Here is a 24,655-nt window from a genome sequence, read left to right as displayed (position 1 = left end):
TGTTATTATTTTATTAAAACATTATTTATTATATATTTTAGAATATCATATATTTGATGTATTATTTTTATTGAAATTTTACTTATACTTATTCATAAATTATATATATATATATATATATATATATATATATATATATATATATATATATATATATATATATATATATATATATATATATATATATATATATATATATGATGAATATATATATCATATCAAATCATGTCATATCCATTTAGTCATTTAAAAAACTATTTTATCCAACGCGATATATTATATTATATTATATTATATTATATTATATTATATTATATTATATTATATGTCAAACTTAAAACCTGAAATTGCGGCGGTAGTAAGTGATAATAACTCATGTAAATACAAACACGCCGCATGTCTGTCATCATGGGCAGAATCAAATTTCAAATGAGCCAATGGCGTCGAGCCTCTCGTTGTCTTTAAACCAATCAGGAGAGACGTTGACAGCAGCCATGGTTGGTTGAGTGACTCGCCGGTAAGCGTAAAGCTCGGTTGACGAGCAGTGAGCACTCACTCCACATCTCGACGTCGATCTGAGGAGAATCATAACCGTCACTTTCTTTTTGTTTTTACTGTCAGTTTTTAAATTAAAACTATCTCATAATCATCAGAACAGTATGCATTTGATATCCTTATTACTGTGAGTCGCTTTAAGGGATGAAAAAAGCGAGGAAGCGACTGTCGGTGAGCGGATCTCAAGCGTCTGTCAGGAAACATGAAGGTAAGTTACCGGGTTCCGGTCCAATTTTAATGTCCTGAATATAGGTGGGAGATTCATTATGGTTGGGTTAGAAGTTAGTTATTATGATGTCTCTAAGTTAGTGTTAGATCCATGAGAAAACCATTTAATGTGTTTATGAGAGAATTATTATGTCACTGAATGTGTAAGAGATCCATTATATTGACAGCGAATGATTGACGGGTCCATATGGCGTCATCGAAGCTCAGAAAAGACCTCTTATGTCACTAGATGAGTGAGAAATATATAATGAAGTCTAGCTAGTGGGTAATCTTTTATATTAATTCGGGATTCAGATAATCAAGAGATCTTACGCTGTTATTGTATTTTTTGGGTAGGTTATTGTGTTACACAGCATCATGTGACATCATGGTTTTGTTTCATATTTAGTTTTGCTGGCTTAACCACATAATTATATCTGTACATGAAGCTTTATTCCCAATAAGACTTATTTATCGTTGTCAGAGACGTTAACATTGTAAATACACAATTTAAACATTATCACTGCACTGTGCTTACATACAAGAAAATAAAAAACGCAAATATTAAATTAAAATTAGTTTTGATTTAACATGTAGTGATTCCTCTGAGAACCACTGATTTAAGCCGTGCAATGCTCAGTTTCAGAGAAAATTTACAGCAAACTGGGCATTCACTTTGCTGCATGTTTAGTGTTAATTTTGCATCATGCTTCATAAGTTTGTATTTTATCTGCAGAACAGTTACCCTGGAAGAAACAGAAGCTCCTGGACATCCATCAGGCCCTGAACAGTGACCCTGTGGACATCGAGACCCTGCGGCGGGCGGCTGTGAGCGAAGGAGGTTTGCTGACGGATGACATCAGAAGAAAAGTTTGGCCCAAACTCCTCAGTATCAATGTGTACAGTCTGCCTGCCAAACCCTGTAAGTGTGTGTTTGTGCATCTGGGACGTCCCACAAAAACTTCAGTGTTCTTTTTTACATTTTATTTCTTTTTTTATATTCCTCATTTAAAGCCAAAGATGACCGAGAAGACCACAAAGACTACAGACAGGTGGTGCTCGATGTCAGGAGATCAATGCGACGCTTCCCGAAAGGTCAGTATCTGATAAATGAGTCAAAGAATATGACACACCATCACATGATCTGATTCAGTCACTCTGGACTGTTTGGAGACATACTTACAGTCAGCACTGTTTGCATTTATTCATTTTAATGTCCAGCATGCCATAAAATCTGACATCCAAAATATAAAAATTCTGATTTGACTGATTTGTGTTTTTTTTTTTTTATTGTAAATTGTGTGAGGTTTTTATAATGAAAAACTAAATAAATAAATAAGCTAAACAATTTTAATTCAATAGCTTGTTCCATTTATTTTTTAAATAATATTTTAATAGCCTGGATAACAAAAATATTAATTATATTATCAGTAGAATATAACAATTAGAGTGCAATATTATCAGTATAGATTTTTGATTATTTGATTAATTCTAGATTAGAGAGTTAGTGAAATATTAACAGAATACATGTATTCATTTAACAGACGCTTTTATACAAACAACTTAAAATTCAAAATATTAATGCAACAACAAAGCAAATCAAAAGTTGAAAGAAATAAGATATTTATTGTAGATATGTATTTTTTTATTAATTTTATTTTTCTTTAATATTGTTTTTAACCCTAAAATGTTCTATATTACCACAGTTAAATTAGATTTTAAATCCCAGATTTTCAATGTAGAGATTTGACCTCCTGACCTTTAAACACCCAGTTATTCCTCTTTATATAAATATTTGGAATTATGTAAGATTTTTTGTTATTCATTTTATATATTTATTTATTTTTACATTGCCAGGTTTAAATTTATTTAATTTAATTTTATTTATATATTTTCCCCATTTTCACTGTGGTCACAGACTTTTGTACCTCATTGAGAACATCTAAATATTCTTCTGCATATTAATGTTTGCTTGTATAATCACCAATCTTTCCAGTGTCCTTCAGTGACATTCTTTCACTGTGAATTCAGAACAATGCATTGATTGTGTGTTATCTATCCCAACACACATACCTTGAGCTTTCCATGTGATATTTGGAAAGTTGAGTTTTACACGTCATTATATCTACAGAGTTAGTTTGATCCTACTGGAATAATTAATTTCTATCGAACAGTGCTTTTTTTTTAGTAATGCGTTTGGTTTTGTGGTGGTGTGATCGTTCTCAGGCATGCGTGTGGATGAGAGAGAGGTTCTCCAGGAGCAGCTGATTGACATCATCCTGGATGTTTTGAGGAGAAATCCTCAGCTGCACTATTATCAGGGATATCATGACATCGTGGTGACCTTCCTGCTGGTGGTGGGAGAGAAGATGACCATAGCAATCATGGAGAAACTGTCCAATCATCATCTCAGGTGAATTAACCTGATCATATGTTCTCTCCCAACATAATTCTGATTATAATGTTATGTTTTGCTCCTTGCAGCAAAAGAGAATTTAGTTTCACATAAGCATTTTACATTTTTTTAGGATTATAAATCAAAAACTTTACTGATGCATCATCAACTTGCACATTTAAATTTGTGCATTTTCCAGGCGCTTTTATCCAAAGCAATGACATTTTATCAGATGCATTCCAAGGGAATCGAACCCATGACCTTGTAGCTGCTGCTGAGCTGCAAAAATTACTTCTTTTTGTTTTGCTCTGATGTTGATAAGAATTCTTATCTTAAGTATTTTCTGTTTTCTTCTGCTGGAAACTGCAGGGATTTCATGGACCCCACCATGGACAGCACAAAGCACGTCCTGAACTATCTGATGCCCATTCTGGAGCGCGTGGACCGAGAGTTACACGACTTCATGATCAGGTAGACTGCTGACTAGTGACTGGTTATCTGTAGTGATCGACCGATATTGATTTTTTATAACCGATACCGATTATTTGTATGTTTATGTACCCGATAACCGATATGCAGAACCGATATTTATTTACTGTTATACTTCTGTTTCTGACAATTATTACAACACAAATGATCTGAAAAAAACATTTTATTTATAACAATCACTCCCTCCTTGCATACAAAAAAAAAAACATTATATTTATACACAAATAAATAGAGGGGTCTGAGTCCAAAAAATTTAAGTGCACTGTTATTAAGTGTCTTTGTTTTAAAATAAAAGCTTTGATGAGGTAAAACAAATAAAAACAGGTAAAAAAATAAAGCACAAAAATGATTCTAACATATTGGTGGGGGCGGGAGTGCTATTTAGGAGTGCATAGCTATTTAGTAGTATAACTTAATACTCCCAGTTAAGCAGAACTAGGTTTTAGTGTAGAAAACAGAGTCTTTCAGCATTCTGCCCAGTAAGCCTGCTTCCTTCAAAAATGTCATGCAGTGGCCGTGCATGAGGCTTCCTGATCATCAACCCAGTCAGGTGCTGAGCAATATGAACGAACTTTTATCCCGAGACTATATAAAGTTAAACAGCACTTGTCAGTTTGCATTTTATGATCTAAATTTAATCTAACGTTAAATCATGAAATGCCAACTGACAAAGTGCTGTTTGACTATAATTTAATCAACCGCGATCGCGCATGGAGATAATAAATAATTAATTTCCACAAAGCGGTAGGCTATATTTATATGTGTATTAGCGAAATAATTGTTATGTAGTAAATGATAATATAATCTAGGGTGTTTAAACAAGATAATCTTGTCAAAAGTTTCATTCAGTGGCCGTGCTTAAGCCTCCAGATCATCCGTCAGTTGCTAAGCAATATGAACAAACTTTCTCTTCTAGACTAATGGTGAGCAAATACAACAGATAGAGAATTAAATTCAACGCTTTTATTTTCAACATGCACTCATTCATGTCTGTTTTATTTAATTCATGTAAAGATACGTCTTTATTGGGGCAGGACATGATGAATTACACTACGTGACTCAATGAGTTCGTCTCAATTGTTTAGAAACAAGCTGCATAAATTAACTATATCAGGAATTTATGTCTCAGATCTCATTTGTGCATGTCTGTTATGTTAAATAAAGTTGATTAATTAAAGCAAACCAAGTAGAACATATATTTACCTGTGCACTGAGTTGTTGTTGACTGATCTCTTCAGACGCCCGGGCTGCAATGGCGGAAACGGCCACAAGATGGCGCCGTAAATCGGCGAATCCGATATTACAAAACCGATACCCGATTATGGAAAAATGCTTAAATATCGGGAAAAATATCGGTAAACAGATACATCGGTCGATCACTAGTTATCTGTGATTGATCCACGTTCTTACATAAATGTTCTACACAACTACAGTTTTTATAAAGATTAAACTTTAAGGTAGTTCTGGCTCTAAATTGATTGGATCAGGCATGTTTGAAGCTGTTGTAAATAACCAGCTGTGACTGCATATCAGTTATATATTAATGCATCAGCCATAAACAGCCTCTGGTTTAAAAGCTTGGCAGAAGGTTGTTGTTGTCTTTTTTTTTTTTTTTTATTGCTGTTGGTTATGGAATCCTGTTTCTGCCAGAATAATAAAAAAAACAGGTTCTGCAGGTCTCAACCTCTTAACTTGCCCTTCCATAAGTTCTCAGAGTAGAAAGTCTTAAATTCATGAACTAATCACATTAAATATTTAATACGTTGCAGAAAATGAATATCTTCCTGATTTTCTTCTTCAGTACAAATATCTAAACACCCTTAAATCAAGAAGATGCATTTACTTGAGATATAAGTGTATAACAAAGTTGACAAAATTTATGTGAATTTGTGCTTGAAACTATTCTTTACATGTTCTATAAGCCTTAGATTTACCTTCATAAAACTAGCAAAACATTTTTTCTTGCAATTCTGATTTTATATCTCACAAATCAGATTTTTTATATAAATAATCTATATAAATTAGTGAGTGTAAGCAACCGTTAAGTCTGCTTAAAGAAATGTACTGCGTTAAATACAAGTAAAGATCTATCAGCAGCATCTGTGACATGCTGTCAATTATGACTTACGGTTATACGTTACCAATGTTATTTTATAAAGGATAAGTTCATCCATTACCGTAGTAGCCTTGAATCTAAAAGGGTGAATGACAAAACTTGACATCCAAGAAAATAGAAGAACATGCCGAAGAATTGAACAGTGTGCTTCCTCTCCAAGTGCGTTACTAAAAATATGTTTGCTGTTACAAAATCAAATTGTCAAAAAAAAAATTCATGGTAATCGGTTTGTTTTGATCCCAGATCATTGATTTCAATGCATCTGAACAGCTGAGGTTAATATACTTCTCTGTGCTGAAGAGGGCAGCAGAGGGCATCTTAAACAACTACAGAGTCATGTGTTAACAGGTTTATCTTTGACTATTACACACTGTATGTGACTGTAAAGCTGCTGAAATCTGTGACGTGGTTCTTGAATGTCTGTACGTTTGCTGCCAGTAGATGGGAGCTGTTTATACTGAATCGGGCGAGAGAAGAGGAGTAGCAGTGTGTAGTAGATGTACAGTTCACTTCACCTCTGTCAGATCAAAACTGATTTCCCTGCAAGGACACACACACACACACACACACACACACACACACACACACACAGGCGCTTTATGAAATACTCTCACGAGAGACGGTTTTGTGTGCGGTCCTTTATCAAAGTCACTGTCACAGGGCTCAACAGTAAGGATTTGTTGATTTTAAGTTAGTGCTTATTGCTCTGCGATTTCATTTTTCAGTATTTATATAATTAACATAGTTTTTTTTTGTTACTGTTATAGTGTTTTTTTTATTGTAATATATGATAAATAATACTAATAATTCTGTTTATAATTTGCATTAAAATGTTTGCAGATAAAGAAGTATCGATTTTATTCGTTGATAGTTGAATCGTCATAGTTTTTGTCATTCAAAAAAAGTTTTGTCCATTATCGTCTCGTTGTCGTCATTGTTGTTGATGGACATTATGACGTAAATTATTTGTCAATGAAATAAACACTTGGTAACACGTGCTTTAGGTCATGTAGTTTATTATATGTAGTTTATTTTTACATATTTTGTTTTAGTTGATTACTGTTATAGTGTTTTTCATTTTTGATGTTTTTCTTACTGTAATATATGAGAAATAATAGTAATAATAATATTTATAATTTGCATTAAAATGTTTGCAGATAAAGAAATATCATGCATAATGTAATTGAGTTTATTTCTTTATTAAGAAATTAATTCTCATTTTATTCATTCTTGCAATCTCGATAAATCCCATAGTCAGCTACAGTTGGGGCTGAGTAGCGTTCCGAAATTTTCGATACTGATACCTTGACTTTGATACCGATTCCTGAACAATACTTTTTTGATACCAATTTTAACAAAGGAACAAAATGTAACCAACACAGTATATCAGTGCAAATAGTTTTAATAAAGCTCAAATGGTCTTCAGTTTACACATCTGATAGGCTACATTTACACTAGTGTGTGTGTTTGTTTTAAAATGCATAGCTCAGACAGACTCCTCATTTCTATCCATTTTCCACTGATTTAGTGATGAGCATTAGCAGCTTCCAGCGCTGTCTGTCTGTTCTCATCCATGATCGCTGCTCTGACTCAGAGGTAATAACATATTTCATTTCAGCAACATCACATGGCCAAAACACACATTAGACGGCAATCGGAAGTTATTACAAACACTCGATGGTGGTTTAAAGTGAGTTTTGAGTAAAAGCGGAATATAAACCTTTTTATTTATTTTATTGTCTTATGTAGCATGATGCTACAGTGTGCATGAATGGTCACGTAACACCAGTGTTAATTTTGAACCTTAAGCATTTAGGTTTATTTAAGCCTTACATCTAAGGGGGCTGGCCTGGGACGCATTTACACTAGAGCCTCACGTGTGAGCCACATCTCTGAGTCTAACCGATGACGCAGACCGATCTGTGTATTACGAACCACGAGAGCTATAAGGGCCTTTCACGCTTTAGCAGATGTAAAAACACTGATCGATCTGCGCCACGCCGCTTCTAGTCAAACACACATAGTGCTGCAGGTTTATTGGCTTCAGGTTTATAGGTTTATAGGTATCGAAATTTGGTACCTAATGACGAGACGGTTTTCGATATGCAATGGTATCGAGACAATTTGGTCGGTGTCTAAAAAGTATCAAACTCGATACCTAGCCCTAGCTACAGTAGCTAGATAACACACACATTTCAATCATCAAAAACTGCTAAACCTCACAGAAAACAATATATTGGCATTTGCATAAAAATGCTTGTTCATAGTAAAGAAACATAAGGTTGTGTCGTATGAATGCAAGCCCTGTGCTGAAACTCACATAATGATCATCGTTATTGTTGATCCTAATTTAAACAGTAAAAAAAAAAAAGCTTGCATATTCCTCACATGCATCTTGAATGTTGTCAGTCTGTGTGGTGTGTCTTTTAAAACCTGATGCTTATAGATGCATGCTTTCTTGCTGTGTGACTGTTTTGTTTAAGTGAAAACTGTTTGGTGTGGCAAGCCAACAAAGTTGTTGATATTCTTGATAGATTGTTGATGTCGCCTTGCATCTGCAAGTATTCACGTAAACCTGAGGCTCTGAATTGCGTGTGGCTTTTCCGGCTTGCGTTTGTAAAAGCAGGTTATTTTAATGGCGACTCATCTAAAATGTAGAGAATAAGAGGTTCTTCATCAATATTGCATGTGCGTGTCTCGTCGCAGCGCTGGTCCACAGGTTTAATGGTGTTGCTCACTCAGGTGCTGTTGCTTTTGCTTTTATAGATCTTTCCAAACAAGTTAATAAAAATGCAGAACTTTTAAAAAGGCCATGGGTGGATGAGACAGCCTAAAAAATAAATGTTTTTTTCCTGTTTGTCTTTGTGCATCAGTCGGTCTTTACAGATAATATATTTGTGCCTAAATCCAAAAAGCATTCATACTAGGGATGCATGATATTGGTTTTTTGCCAATATCCAATATGCCTATATTTTTTTAACTAATTTTTAGTATTTTAGTTCTTATTTGTTAGAATTAAATGAACAATAATGAGGGTTTTTTGACAGTACATTGAAGTTTTAAAAAAACTATAAATCAATTGCTGCATTTCCCCCCAGAAAGATGCAGTTAACCCTAACTTTGTATTTTAAGATTTAAGATCTTTTTTTTTTTTTTTACATATTACACATGATTAATGAATAAATCAGTATGTATATATATATATTACATTTAAAGACATTAAGGGACGATTCCGATTCAGTCCGATAATAAAGTGCATCCCTAATTCATACCCCTTCATTTTTTTCATGTTTCTGCCTTCAAGCAATCTCCACTCCATACACCTTAATGACAAAGCAAAAACAGTATTGTCACAACTTCGTAAATGAATAATAATAATAAAAACAGAAATAGGTGCATTGCATTAGTATTTATACTCTTAACTCAGTACTTGAAGCACATTTAAAGCCTCAAGACTTTTTGGTATGATGCAAGCTTTGCACATCAGTCGGGTTGGATGGGGCAGACACACATTTTCAGGTTTCTCCAGAAATATTTGATTGGATTCAATCCCAGTTTGTGGCTGGGCCATTCAAGGATGTTCACAGAGTTGTCTATAAGCCACTCTTGCTGTTTGCTTAGGATCATTGTCCTGCTGGAAGGTACATTTTCTGCCCAGTCTCAGCTTCTGAATGCTCTAGACTAGGTTTTCATCAAGGCTATCTCTATATTTTGGAGCATTGAGCATTTCTTCTTCTCTGATGTCTCCATTAGTCCCTGCTCCCAGCACACTTCAGTTTAGGGAGGGTGCTCTGCATGTGATGAGAAGAGCTGGTGTCCTTTAAACATGATGTGTGGTATTGAGGTTCATTGAAGTGCAGTAACATCTGAACGCTATGTGAATGCTCCTGAGCTAAATTTTGACTGTCCCAGATAAGTTTTTTTATTTAATACATTTTCAAAGATGTTAAAAACCAGTTTTTAGCTTTGCCATTATGGAGTATACTGTACGTACTGTAGTTTGAAGTGGGGACAAAAAGTAGTTCAAAGCAGTTTAACATGCGTCAGCAACACAACCAAACAAAAAATATTGTATTTGTCAAATCATGTAGGTCAATGAAAAGACAATAGAAATGTACAATAAAATGTACAAAATCTATCTTTAAACTTCTCAATTTTAATTTCCAGTTTCCTTAAAAACAAATTTCCACAGTTTGTAACCAATTAAATATGACTTTAAAATAATAATAATAATTGTCATGATTTATTATTGTATAATTTATTATCATTTTATTGTAATTATAATGTAATAAAAAATATGAAACCGTAAGTTATTAAATTTTATAATAAAACTATAATAAACTGTAAAATTGTAAAAAAAATAAATGTATTTTACAGTAAAATTACAATTCTAATGTTTACGTCTCAAAGCATTAGGAAGCATTTAAAATGTTTAAATGTTTAAAAGCAATAAATAAATTGTATTAATTTAATTTTAATTTAATACATTTAAATAAATAAATAATAGTAAAAAATAAATCTCATACAGTTGCCCATGCAGTGCACTTACAGTTTCATGGCTGGTAAAATAAATAAATGAAATTCTGTGGCTGTAGTGCATCTGTAGTCCATTGGCGGGTCACTTTTGTTCTCGTCTTACACGTACTCGTGACCTTGCAGCACATTTACAGAGTGGAGAAAAGGCCTACAGCAGCGTTAAATTGTTTGTGTGGAATATCAGTGACATCAGAGACGGTGATGAATGAATGTGTCAGACATGCGTTCCTGTGTTTTGCACGTGCTAAATGCTTGGGTGGGTTTTTAGAGGAGTTTCAGGAGGATTCACAGGAGCTCGGCTGAGTCCTGTCATGTTTGGATGTCCATTTCAGAGATTATAGGCCCTTTCAAAGGTCGTGTTGCCATTGAGAGTGTTTACTTCTGCCGGATACATACTCTACATGACGCATACAAGCGTGCTGCCTTGTTATACATGCTTAATGCTATGGTCACAAACCTCAGTTCCTGGGGCTCAGTCATGAGTTTTTTTCAAATATAAGAATTTGCTCTGAAATGACGTTGGCAAACAATGCCAAGGAAATGTTTCTCTTTTACATGCAGTTTCAATTCATTTAGTTTTTAAATAAATGAAGCTCAAATTGAAAAAAATAATATATATATATATATATGAATGAATGAATGAACAGGACGTCTAAAGCATTTAATAACCTTAATCTCAATTTTAATATATAATAAGACATTTTTCAACTCAAAAGTTGTATCTTAACATGAATGAAGAAACAATGAACAAATAATTTGTAACTATTTCATTATTACTAATGACATTATAACTAATAAGTCACTGATATTATAAATTAATAATAATTTGAAATGACTAAAATTTAATAAAGAAAAAATTACTTTGATTAATACATTACTTACATTACTACATTAATAAAATTACTAATAAATTAACCCAAAAAATTACTAATAGATTAATTAATAAATTGCAAATCATTCGAAACTATTTATAGATTAATGCATTGCTAATAAAAATTACTAATAAATTAATGTATAAATTACTTATACATTTATTTTAATTACTACAAGCTTAATGCCCTACTAATAAAATACCTAATCAATTAATGGATAAATTACTAATAAAATCATAATAGATTGATGAATTATAAAATTACTAATAGATTAATAAATAAATTACTAATTAATTAATTTAAATAATTAACAGCTTAATGCATTTCTAATAAAATACCTAATAAATTAATGGATGAATTACTGCTTAAATAAAAAAATAAAAATCATAGATTAATGCATTACTAATAAAATAACTAATAGATTAAAGAATAAATTGCTAAGTAATTAAAGAAAACTGCTAATATATGAATTGCTAATAAAATAAATAGATTAATGAATAAATTCCTAATAATTTAGTTTTTAAAATCCTAATAGACTAATGCATTACTATTAAAATGACTTATAGATTAATCAATAAATTGCTAATTAATTAAATAAAATTGCTAATAGATGAATGCATTACTACTAAAATGACTTCTAGATGAATAAATGCTGTAAAACATATTTTTAGACATTGTTCGTTCATGTTTTCTAATGCATTAACTCAAGTTAACAGATGAGAGCTGATCACTGATTGTCTTTGTGTTGCAGGTCTGAGGTGGGCACTATCTTCGCCTTGAGCTGGCTGATCACATGGTACGGTTACGTCCTGTCAGATTTCCGGCATGTTCTGCGGCTCTATGATTTCTTCCTGGCGTCTCACCCACTGATGGCCATCTACTTCGCCGCTGTGGTAAGGAGGAGCGTCTCTGCGGTCTGTGCTTTAGTCGCTCCATCTCCAGCCTCTCAAGGACGTCCAGCAGTGCTGTGTTTGACCTTTTCAGTGTTCCTGAGAGAGAAGGGTCTCTAAAAATATATTTTAACATGACTGGGCATCCTTAAAGCTCAACACTCCTGCCACAAGATGCTGAAAAAGCCACTTTCACATTTACCATGTTTCAAAGACCTTGAAACACTGCTGTCTTCTTCATCTGCCTGGATGACAAGCGCTTTAGTTTAGTTTCATCTATCCAATTATTATTATTTATTTATTTTATTTTTTTGGCAAGGCACATTAAGCAGGTTTTTTTGCTTTTAAAAGGGCACAGTATTGAGATGAGCATCACATTTATAAAAATACAATAGATTTCAGTTTTAATAATTTAACAACTAGTCTACTAACATTTTACTACTAAATTATTAACTTATTTCAACTTCTTCTAATTTTGTTTTCATCTAATATTTTATTATTATTATGTTAATTTAATATTTATTTTTGTGATTTAAAAAAAAAATACTGTTTAGTTTTTGTTTATATTTATTTCGGTTTTAGTCCTTAATATTCTTCAACAAACTTTTTCATTGCAGAAAGAAACCAAGGCAAAACATTTTATATATTATTTTATTTTTTTCATATTAGGGATGACATCAATAATAATAATAATAATAATAATAATAATAATAATAATAAATGTGTTATTATTATTATTACCCTAATATTTCTTCCATATGTTTTAATATGAAATAATAATAATAATAATTATTATTATAATTATATATTAAAATTAAAATGATATATAAAAATAATCATATTTATAATAATAGCAATTATTATTGTTATTATATTTAAATGTATTTTTATTTAACTTAGTTCTGTTATTTCAGTAAATAATTTCATTTATATTTATATTATATTTTCAGTTACTGAAAATGATTTTTCATAGTTTCCGGTTTTAGTTAACAATAACAACATTGGTCTTTACCGGTCATGTTAAATCTCATCAGGTTGCCAGTGTTGATTCACTCGTTTACATGTGAGCTCTAAACAGGTCATTTCTCATTAACTAATTCATGTCTGCATGTGTCCATCTGACTTGTCTAACAAACGGTCTCTATCCTCAAGGATGGCACTCTTTTGCTGTGAACAGTAGTTTATAGTCTTCCCATGATTACACTGAAGTTTCAGTCAGTAGTGAGAGTGCAGATCAAGAAGCTTTTGTACTCCTAAAGAGGAGTTGTTTACCATGTTGTGCCTCAGTATTTGTTAATTCACTTATTTAGGCGATCGCTAAATTCAAACAACAAACGTGGCTGCACTGAGAGGGGTTTTCTTTATTTTTCCACTCCTTCCTCATTTGATGCAGGAATCGAGGGCACTTTGTTGTAACGGGATCAGTTAATTAAACTACTCTAATGAATTCACCAGAGGTTTGTGTGGAAGTGTGCCTCTTTCTTCTGTCTCCACGAGCCGCTCCCCTGCTAGACACAACAGCGAAAGCAAAGGGGGCCAGCGGCTGTTTGAAGTCAGGAGAAGAAAGCCAGCAGGAAATGTAGGTCTTCGGTGCACTCACACACTGCTGGACGTGACCCGGCTCAGCTCTGAGCTGCTCTTATTTGACCTGTGCTGGGAGGGACTGTAGACACCCGTGCTGGAGTCTGATCGGCTGCAGTGAACCGCTGGTGTATTTTACAGTTAGTCCTTACAGGCAGCTCAGTGCTGTTTGCTTGTAAGAGAAGAAAACTGTTTAGTCTTGGTCAAAAATGTATCTTATTCTGACCAAGAATCACCCACTTAGATGGGAAGAGACTGAGCATGTAAATTTACAATCAGTCACATTTTTTTATATATATTTTTTTATTAAAACTATCTGCACATAAGAAGACATTTACTTGTTTTACAGACTTGTTTTTTGAAAATGTGTCTTGAATTAGAATTAAAATTAATTTTTCTAATTTGTTTAAAAAAATGTTTTTACTTTAAAACAAGAAAAGCTAATAAAATAATACCAAGTAAAATAAAATAAATGAATTTAAATTAACTTAAAGTAAAAAAAAAAAGTTTTGCGTGTTTTGTGTGTATTATAATTGATTTACTGTATTGTACTGTACAATTAGAATAATTGTAAAGTTTAATTTGTCTTATCTTTGAAACATAATAGATTTGTGATATGAAGTTGTCTTATATATTAAGATTTATTTTCAGAGATTACATCTTGAATTAAGATTAAGAACTACATCCCTATTGTTTTTTTATATACTTTTATATTATTCATTTATTATTTTAAGTTTATTATTATTTTCTTATTTAAACATCAATTTAAAAATGTTAAGTATAAATCGAACAGAATTACTCGTTTACTTTAAAAAAACCAAAAAGGGGTTCAGCACAAAGTTTTGTCTAATTAGTTTAGTACTGTGGGTTTACACATTGATTTCTTGTTTTTCTTTTTACTCAAATAAAACCTGATTTATTTCACAGTGAACTATATTGTTCTGTTCATGGATGTCTAGTTTACATGCTACTAAGTGATTAAAAAACTATTCTTTTATATTTTTCATATATTAGAAGTTATGAACCTTTGTCTACTTCAACAAAATTCTTCCTCAGAAGTGTAATTTTAACATTTTTAACACAGCATTTGTGTCCCAGTGGATGGTTATACTTGAATAAAGCCAGTCGATCAGATTGAATTGTCAGTTTTGTCTACAGTATGTGTCAGACGGTCAGTGAATGGACTGTGGGCGGCCCGTCTGACGTGGAGACTAACAGACCTGTGTCTCTCTCTCTCTCTCTCTCTCTCTCTCTCTTTCTCTCTCTCTCTCTGTCTCTCTGTCTCTCTGATCAGATTGTGCTGTACAGACAGAAGGAAGTGAAGAGCAGCGAGTGTGATATGGCCAGCGTTCATCACCTGCTGTCTCAGATGCCTCAGGATCTGCCGTACGAGGATCTGATTGGTCGAGCTCAGAGGCTGTTCATGAGCTGCCCCCCCTCTCTGCTGACCCAGTCTGCAGCGCTTCAACCACGCAACATGTGAGGCTCTCAAACACGCTTATATGCACACACATGCACTTGAACAAAGGTTTACACCTCTTCAGAGAAGCATAGATGCTTATAAACACTGCATGTTTTGGAGTGAAGCACTGCAGTGTGTTCATTTACACATGAGCAGCTCATAATCTGGTGTTTTTAAGATTTGTTTCACTGTAAATACTGTGCCACACAATCTCTGTCAGTGCATTTGGGAATACAACATGGCACCAACCAGGGGTGCGTTTCCCAAAAGCATTGATGGTTAACTAAAGCCGTTACTTCCATTGAATTACATTGCTAACGACGGAACTCACGACCAAAGTTGCTTTTGGGAAACGCACCCCAGATTTTTTTATGAGACCGGTTTATAAACTTTTTGCCAACAAATGAGCTTTAAGAGATTCCTGTAGTTTTTTGCCAAAGGGTTTAATGTTTGAAAATTAAGAAAATAAGATTTCTTTAATTTATTAATTTCTTTAATATTGGTATTGTTATTTTACAGCTGTAAAAAATTTAATTTTGTTATTATGCTATAAAATATTTTATTATTGATTGATACTATTGATTTTAATAAGTAATGTTTTGAATTATTTTTACAGAATATTTGATATATTATACTATTTATTTTACAGTACAATAGTAAGACAAAAGTTATATATTTCTTATTCTGTTTTATAATTTTTTTATTTTCTTAAATATTCTATATATTATACTTTTTATGTTACAGTATGATTAAAATATTGATGTCTTAATTTTTTTTATAATAATAATAATTTGTATTAATATTAGCATTTGGTATATACTCACAATATGATTTTATTTTATTTGTATTTATTTATTTGCCAAATTCTGCACCCCTACAAACAAGCTCAGCAAACCTGGAGATCTTTAAAAAAATTTTTGCATTATATTAGCTTTTTTATGTCTCCAAATTGTTCAGCCCTAAGTAGTGTTCTGTACTAGTTCCAGTGTTGTTACACTGTAAGATACTGTGCAAAAACACTTGTCATCTTTGGTCTGGAGGGGTGTTTGTTTTCACCCGTGTCCATCAGGTGGAGCTATTGAGTATGATATCACTTCCTTTGCACACGGTGAGACTGTTGCGCCCCTGTTGTGACGTGAAGGACGCTGAGCCGGAGCTGTCTGCGTCTCGCTCCTGTGTGTCTAAACACTCGCTGTCAATCTGACGATTGCATTCGCAGATGCAGGTGAAGCCACTTTAATGATTTATCTCTTACGGCAGAAGGAAACGATTCCTCCGGCATTCAGCGGGAACTGAATTCGAGTCCCTCCGTGCTGAAAAAGCCATCAGAGGAGAGATCTGTCTTGTTTAAGATCTCCCCGCGTCTGCTGTCGCCTATGAAGATTAAGAGCGAGAGAGAGACACAAATGAGAAAAAGGAAGTGACAGAACTGAGGATGAGGGGCAGCGAGAGAGACGGCAATGAGAGAGAGACCTGTACAAAGACAGAAACGCTATAGTGAGAGAGAAAGAGCAACAAACACAGACAGAGAGTGCAAGAATGACTCCGTATGCAAATCAGGCCTGCAATAAGGAAGCTCCGCCTCAATGGGTTATTAAAGCTCTGCCCTGATTTGCATAACCCCTCCCCCACCAGCATCTGTGTCCTCACTGAAAGCAAAGAACATACGTGTGTGTGTGTGTGTATGAGTGAAATGAGCAGCCTCTCTTGAGGCCGTGACCCGTGACCTTGATCTCTATTGTTCTGTTTGACCCTGTGGAGTGCTGTAATGAGGAGTGACACGTACTCCCTAATGGCTTTGACCCCCAAATGTTCTTCATTAAAACCCCCTGCACACCCCTCAAGCTAACACCCGGCCCTCCGCACGCATCTGACTTCATAAACGCAGCAACATTATATTATCACCGAGACTGATGCTCTGATCTCAGCGTTTGGGGTTTGTTAGCGCTGCCTGTTGCCCGTTTGATTAGATCTGGTGTGTTCAGGAAAGAAAATACTGGAGGAGAACTAACAAGCATCCGTGTCTTTTGTTGGATGCTGAGAGTTTGTAGACCGAGGGTGTTTGTTTGTATGCAGATTGTGTGCTGTAATTGTAGCTTTGTGTCTCACAGTTGCATCTGTGTTTTGTAATTGCGACTATGTATCTCACAATTCTGATTTTATATCTCCCAACTGCATCTACTGTATTTTTCATAACTGTAGCTTTATGTCTAGGTTACAATTGATCTTGCACAAAAACCCGCCCCCCTCCCTCACGCCACACAACATGTCCTCACAAAGAGAAAAATACATTGTGGAGCAAACACTGATGACACACGGACAGACGAGACAAGAGCAGGCTACTTTTGGTATGAAACAAGGTCTCCGCTTTCAAATGTGTTTATTTTTTAAACAACAAATAGCTCTTTGTGGTTCTTTAATGTGTTGAGACCGATCTCTGTAGCCCCTCAGTTCAAGCAGCACGTCAACCGATCGTCTCTTCCTCTTTACTGGTTATAGCATGAAATAAACATTAATGAACATCAGAAGGTATCTTGTTTCACAACGTGACTTCATATCTCCAAATTTTTCGTAATTCCAATTTTACATAACCCTGTATTCTTTCTTTAACCTTGTATCTCAAAACTGTGCCTTAGTATCTCACAGTTGTGTCTATCTTTCTTAATTGTGACTTTATATCTTCTAGTACTTTAGTTTAATTTTTTTTTGTTGATGCTATTCAATCGGAGAGATACAAAAAATTAAAAGCCACTATTATTAGTAACAAATTTGTAAAAATTTTATCTTACAATTCTGACTTTATATCTTGCATTTGCATCTTTTTGTAATTGAATTTATATCTATATTTATATCAGTTACATCTATTTTTCAGAATTGTGCCTTTGCATCTTAAATTCATTTACTTTTGTGATTGTGGCTTTACATATTGCAATCATGATTTTAAAGTCATTATTTTTTTCTAAATTCATGTTCCTGGTCTAATTTCTTTTTTTTTTTTTTCATGCATGGAATAAAAAAAAAAAGCAGTGTATTGCATAATTCAAATCTTCCACTAAAATGTAATAAAACTTGCTTCGCTTCTGAAGCGACTTTCCTTGATGATGTCATATGCCACACAGGCTGTTCGATAATGTTAACCGAGGGCTAAATAGTTTCCGGACTGAGGTAGTTTTTCATATGCATGTAAAAACTCGCATTTATGTTCAAATCTTTCATAATTTAAAAAGTTAATCTGGGTAGGTGCCATGAAATGCATCAGCTACCCAGATTTAGATAAAGTACCACAGGGTGTGGAAGATGTGCCAAACTAAACGGAAAGATTTCAGGAACATGACACCCACATCTACCTAGAGCTGGTCTGAAGCCTCAAGCACGTTTATAAATCGTTTTCATACTTTGGAAAGGCTGAGGCGAATCACTCAGTGTGTTGCATGCTTTATTGCATATGAGTTTTTTGGGGCTTTTCCTATTTTGTTTATTTATTTTTAGATCTAGAGAGAGTGCAAGGGGAGAGATAGACTAAAATAATCTGAGATTCCCGATTAAACACTAGGCCATTGCTAGGTATAGCTTTTTGTTCAGTATTTCTCAATCCTTTTCCTACAGAACCCCACAAGCATGCATGCTTTGGATTATTTGACATGCCTTATTCAGGTCACGGATGCTCTTGATGAGCTAATGAGCTAATCAGTAGAATCAGGTATGTTAAATAAGGGAGATCTCAAATATGCAGTGATGGGTTTGAGAAACGCTGCATTAGATTTACATTAAAGGTGTGATCTTTGTTTGATGCATTGCCTAAAAGGTTTGCAGTTTGCAGTTTCTGCTAAGAACCAAAGTAATGTTCACCAATTCCTACACTACAATGAGCTCTTTTGATAAAGAAGGAATCACTGAACTGGCCGAATCATCTTAGGATCATGAAATTAATGAGTAAACAAACGCAGGGCTTAAAGGAATAGTTTACCCAAAAATACTAATTTGCTGAAATGTACTCGCCCTCAGATCATTGTTTTTTTATTAGAAACAAATGGCATTACATCACTTGCTCACCATTGGATCCACTGCAGTGAATGGGTGCCGTCAGAATAAGAGTCCAAACAGCTGATAAAAACATCACCGTAATCCACAATTAATCCATCAATTAATGTGTTTTGAAGTCAAAAGCTGCATGTTCGTAAGAAACAAATCCATCAAGACGTTATAACTTTCTTCTGACTAAAATACGAGTCCTTTATCAATAATAACGCTTTCTTCAGTGAAAAAAAAAAAAAAGTGTTACTCATGTTGTCTTACTTGAAAATCCACCAACATATTTATTTAGAGCTGATTTGGACCGTTTTTGCTTGTAAACAGTGCTTGATCTCTGCATATGTCTCTCCTGATTTAGACAAGACTTTTTAACCGGAGGAAGTGTTATGGATTATAGACTCGTATTTTAGCCGGAAGCAACGGTTTGAAGGAAAAACATCTTAATGATAGATTTGTTTCTTATAAACATGCAGCTTTTCACTTCAGAAGACATTAACTGATGGAATGGAGTGGTATGGATTACTTGTGGATTATTGAGAATGACTCTCATTCTGACGGCACCCATTCACTCCAGAGGATGTGATGCAATGTTACATTTCTCCAAATCTGATGAAGAAACAAACTCATCTACATCTTGCATGGCCGGAGGGTGTGTTTTTTCATTTTTGGTTAAGTATTCCTTTAAAGAAAGTTCAGTTTACCCACTCGAAATTTAAACTTTTTGTGGTGGGTGGCATCATGTGCATCCAGCTCCTAAATACTATCTATTTAACTTGACTTCAAAGCATCATTATAGACTTGGATTCCTTGGAACATTTAGGTGAACCAAAATGGAGCTATAGAGCATATAGGAACCTTTAACCCTTTAACCTCCACTTGGAATTCCTGTGTGTGTCCAGTAAGCAAAGGCCTTTGGTGCATCGCAGCATGCTTGAACGAGCAGCTCCTGTTGACGTGACAAAGAGCCAGCACTTACGGTTCATCAGGACATCAGAGCTGATTCACAAAGACCTGCAGGACACACACACACACACTTTCACACAAGCCAAGTGCAGACTGATGGGTAATTGGGCATACCATCTCAGCAGCAAGTGTCTAATAATAGGGCCATCGTGTGTGTTAGATGGAAGGACGCATTGAATTAGAGCATCCCACTGAACTGTGTTAACCCATAACGTTATGACAGCGAGAGAGGGCTTTAAGTATATGCTCTAAAAGCCAATAACGGGCTCCCAAGGCTCTAATGGTGATCAGGTTTACAGGCATGTTACACCTGCAGGAGAGCAGGGGCAATTTTAGGGTCAGTGGATATTCAGTTCTCATCTGCAGAGCCCATAATTGTATTATTTCCAATAAAAAATGAGAAAAGAAATTTGCCACATATGCCTTTATTCTCACTTTTGATCAATTTTATGCATCTTTTTCGGAACAAGACTAATAATTAAAAATCTCATTTTCTTCAAATATTGTGTGAAATATATAATTAGTGAATATGTGGTTTTGTCATAAGATGAAAAATATATATGTGCAAATCAATTGAAACATGTAAGCATTTGCACACAGTTTTTACGCCCTAATAAAAGTGTGCATGTGATTAGTGAAGGAGACCTTCACAGAGGAGGAAGATGAGGGGAGGATTTCTGTGAAGACTGTGGAGTTGTGATGGTTTGACTGAGTGCAGACGTGGAAAATGTTCTTCCAGTGTAAACACATCCATCATCTGCTATATCTTCCTCACCACAGCAAGAACAGATTGAGCAAGAGGAAGAGAGCGAGGGGAAAAACAGAAGAATGATGTGACAGAGGTCACACAATCTGCTGCTTCTGAGAGAGGAAACGGTAAAATTAGAAACTCTTTTAGAGACAAGAGGGAGGGGGAAAAAGCGATCAAAGACCATCAGACATGTGCCACCTTGAAGAGAGCAGTCAGAGGAAACCAAAGACTAAAATACATCTCTGAAGTTGAGGGAAGAGAGATTCCCTGCAGAGCCCATCGCTTTGGGAGTTAAAGGGACAGTTCACCCAAAATATGGCAATTAGTTAACTATCCTCTTCTTTGAAACCTGTCTATACTTTGTACCTGAATCTTTGAGAAATCTTCACCTGGTTCTTGCCATACAACAACAGGTCATAGTTTCATATCTGACGACCAAATAAGCACCATACGGAAGTTTTCTGAAGTCATGAATAACTTTGTGTGAGGAAACGATCAAACAAAGCTGTTCTCCATTCCACATGTTCACGAGAATCAGTTGTTTTTGGCACCATGGATGTCAAAATCTGGTGCAGTGCAACAAGGTACCATTTTTGCACTAGCGCTAACTTAGATCTTTCCAGCAGTGTTATTCAGTGTCATTGATATATTGTTATATAGCTTTTTTTGTTTGTTTTTTTGTATTTTGAATCATTACTTTTGGTCATTTTGTTATTTTGTTGTGTGGTGTTTTGGAAGTAAAATTAAAGTAACAAATATTGAAATAAATAGCACCAGATAAAACTAAGTCTCTGAAGTATATTTGTAGCAATAGACAAAAAAATATTTTATTTTAATATTTTCTGTTTTCATTTCAAAGTAACTTGTCTTTTTTAGTGTGTATAACAATATTGCATTGGCAAGTTGTTCAAGTAAAACTAGGCACCATTATTGCAAATATGGTTTTAGTAAATATCACATACATCTTTGCACAAGAGTTAATTTAATACAGTTGATATCCTATTAAATTTTTGCTAAGATTTTGAATAAAATTTAATTTTTTATATTTTCTGTTTTCTTTTTAATTTGAACTTTTTAGGATTTTCTTCATTTGTATAAGTTCTTTTTATAAATAGTTTTTATTTAGTGTATATATGATAGATAGAATTTCAGCATTAAACAAAATTTTTTATGTTCCATTGGCAACTAGATCAAATATAATGTTTTATTTTAATACAACTAATAAAACCAAATTTTTTTTTTGTGGTTCTAGTTAACGATACTAACAGCACTTTGCACTTTGCACAAAGCTAAAATTTGCCTTTAGAAGAGCTGGACTGTGGTGCAGTTCTTTTGTGTTTCTAGTAACCTGAACGATGTGGTTTTCGGTGGATGAAAAAGCACTGCGTACAGCTCCTTTCATGAGCGGTTCAGGCCGGCTCTGAGTGACAGAGCTCTGTGGGTCTGTGTCGCTGCATTAGACTGGGGTTTACCGCTGGCTCTCCCGGGCCTCCGCTGGTAAAGGGAAAGTTTAAAAGTTAATTGCTCTGCTGTTACCTGTCAGCTATTTTCAGCAGTGGCGCATTAGCTGTAGATACTAATGAGAACTGGGGAAAACCGAGAATCAGAGGCAGGAGAGCAAAAAAAAAAGCACACAAAACAATGAAGACTTAAAGTCGTTGAGCCCGTCAGCGTCTGCCCGTGGTATTTCTTGTACAAGAGCCACTTTTTCATTAAATGTTGAATGTATTTCTGGCAGTTTTATTATCTTGAGTGAAAGACATTTGCATTCCATGTTTACTATTCTTCCATAGAGACCGTAATGAAATGGAATTGAATATTTTATGATTTTTTAATGATGTTTTTCCTCTAAACTGTGGAGAGAGTGTCGTGTAGCCCTCAGCATGGGCTCCGCAGGACTTGGGAAAACTCTGGAAATGAGGCTCTATCCGTGTGTCTGATTGAGACCAGAGGCCATGAGTCCGCTGCAGTTCCTGCTTTCTGCTTTCTGGGGTTTCTTTTGTTCTGTGCCTCACTCACTCACTCTTTTCTTGTGTTGTTCACTAACTGGGCGTTCAAACCTGACCTTTTTGTTGGTCACTTGGTTTCTGAAATCTCTTTTATTGTGTGTGGTTTTTTTGATGCACATAAAAAAACGTTTTCTTATCTGTTCACTAGGAAGTTGCAAAATCAAATCAGTTTTAACTGGATGTGGTTTTGAGACTTTATTTCTCTTTCAGTAAAGACTAATGTTGCTTTACCGCTGACTTGTATCACACATGATTATGATACTGTAGAGATATGACCTGGCATAGTTCTTAGGCTTAATCAGCATTTATAATTTGTTGAGTTTGTAGTATTGCTGTCGATTGACTTTAAACCAAAGTAACTGTTATCTAAAGCTAAACATACTAAAGATGTATTTTAACTTAATTTAAATATTATAAATGGAAATAAATGGAATCTTAAAAATAGAAAAAACTTTATTTTATTTTTGTTGTGGAGGCCAATTTCACAATTTTGTTTCGTGTGATTACTGAAATAATGAAAATTAAATAGACATTTATAAACGAATACAAATGACATTCAAATTGACTAAGACTTTGCCTAAAAATTGACTTAAACTTACATTTTTTGTTTAAAGTACTGAAATGACTAGAACTGAATTTAAAATTAAAGTGTTATTTTATTATTATAATTATATATGTGAAAAACTAAAATGTATATAAAATGTCTAAAAGGACAAATCTACTAAAACTTTAATATTTCTCAGGTATTCAAGTTCAAATACTACAAAAAAAAATTCTGTTTAAAGTACTACAGTTATTTACATTTAAATGAAATTAATAAAAAACATAATACACATTTTCAAAAAGAAGACAAAATAACGTAAAAAAAAATACAAAAATACTACAAAATTACAAACAGTTAAATAAAAATATAAAAACCTATAAAAAATACACCTGAAATACACAAACAAAAACAAAAGTTTTAAAACTTCAACTTAAATCTTAATGGAATATTAAGATAAGTATTAAGATAAAATAGTAGTGAAGTGACACTGCTCTCTGTTTCTCCGTTTCCCTTCTCAGAATCGCCATCAGCACCTTCACAGACTTCCAGACGTCTACACTGAAGCAGCGTCCCGACTCCGTCCTTCGTCAACAGCTTGAAAAGCGGCATGAAACCCAGCTAGCCCTTCCCATGAGCCCCCAGCCAGCGAGCACTAACCAGCTCATCAAAATGGCAGTGTGGGGTCTGTCGGCCACGTTAGGAGCGGCGGCGCTAGCTGTGGCTCAGACCGCCATGGACTGGGCACCGGAGTTTCTCTCGCAGATCTTCTGACACCAAACGCCTCGCTCACGTGTGACAAACAGGGTGTATTGCAATTACAGTTGTATGTGTTAAGTGATGCAAATCACCTGGAGAGAATGAATCTGCTGCTTATTTATTTCCGAACCGTGCTTTTTTTCTTATTTATAGATTTCAGCCAAGCTAATATTGGAGAAGTGGGAGGAGTCAAGCAAGGTTTTTGTAATCATAAGCATTTCTGGATGTCGTTCCATCAGCAGAATGTCAGAGAAAGTGCTCTGCTAGGCCGTTGTCAACAGCACAAATTATTAAATGTTTATTTTTTTTGTGCCGTCAGTAGTGAGTGAAGCTCATTAAGAGGAGAAAACGGGTGAAGGCTGAAAGACCACAGAGACCCGCTGGTGAACGCAGCACTTTACTACAACAACAACAACACAGTTTATTCTAGAGCCAGATCAACCTACACACACGCTTTCAGGTCCTTCAGAAATGAACCAGTGTCCTCTGTGCACACA

General features: G+C 34.4%; 1 protein-coding gene across 3 annotated transcripts; it reads left to right on the top strand.

Moving 5' to 3' along the window:
• Positions 1–502: 502 nt before the first annotated feature.
• Positions 503–24,655, top strand: LOC127979145 (TBC1 domain family member 20). 3 transcript variants are annotated; one of them, XM_052584351.1, is made up of 8 exons: positions 503–763; positions 1,499–1,684; positions 1,777–1,857; positions 2,989–3,175; positions 3,527–3,628; positions 11,922–12,063; positions 14,936–15,120; positions 23,921–24,655. In XM_052584351.1, the coding sequence occupies exons 1-8, from the start codon at positions 700–702 to the stop codon at positions 24,171–24,173; spliced, it is 1,200 nt and encodes a 399-aa protein (XP_052440311.1). In that variant the 5' UTR covers positions 503–699; the 3' UTR covers positions 24,174–24,655. The 3 variants fall into 3 exon arrangements, with proteins under 3 accessions (XP_052440311.1, XP_052440312.1, XP_052440313.1); XM_052584352.1 differs by lacking the exon at positions 23,921–24,655 and adding an exon at positions 17,318–18,073; XM_052584353.1 differs by lacking the exon at positions 23,921–24,655 and adding an exon at positions 16,364–17,311.

The sequence above is a fragment of the Carassius gibelio genome, chromosome B19, assembly GCF_023724105.1.
Source record: "Carassius gibelio isolate Cgi1373 ecotype wild population from Czech Republic chromosome B19, carGib1.2-hapl.c, whole genome shotgun sequence".
In the NCBI taxonomy this organism is placed as follows: domain Eukaryota; kingdom Metazoa; phylum Chordata; class Actinopteri; order Cypriniformes; family Cyprinidae; genus Carassius; species Carassius gibelio.
Note: the sequence above shows the minus strand (reverse complement) of the source record. Positions and strands in the feature narration are given on the sequence as shown.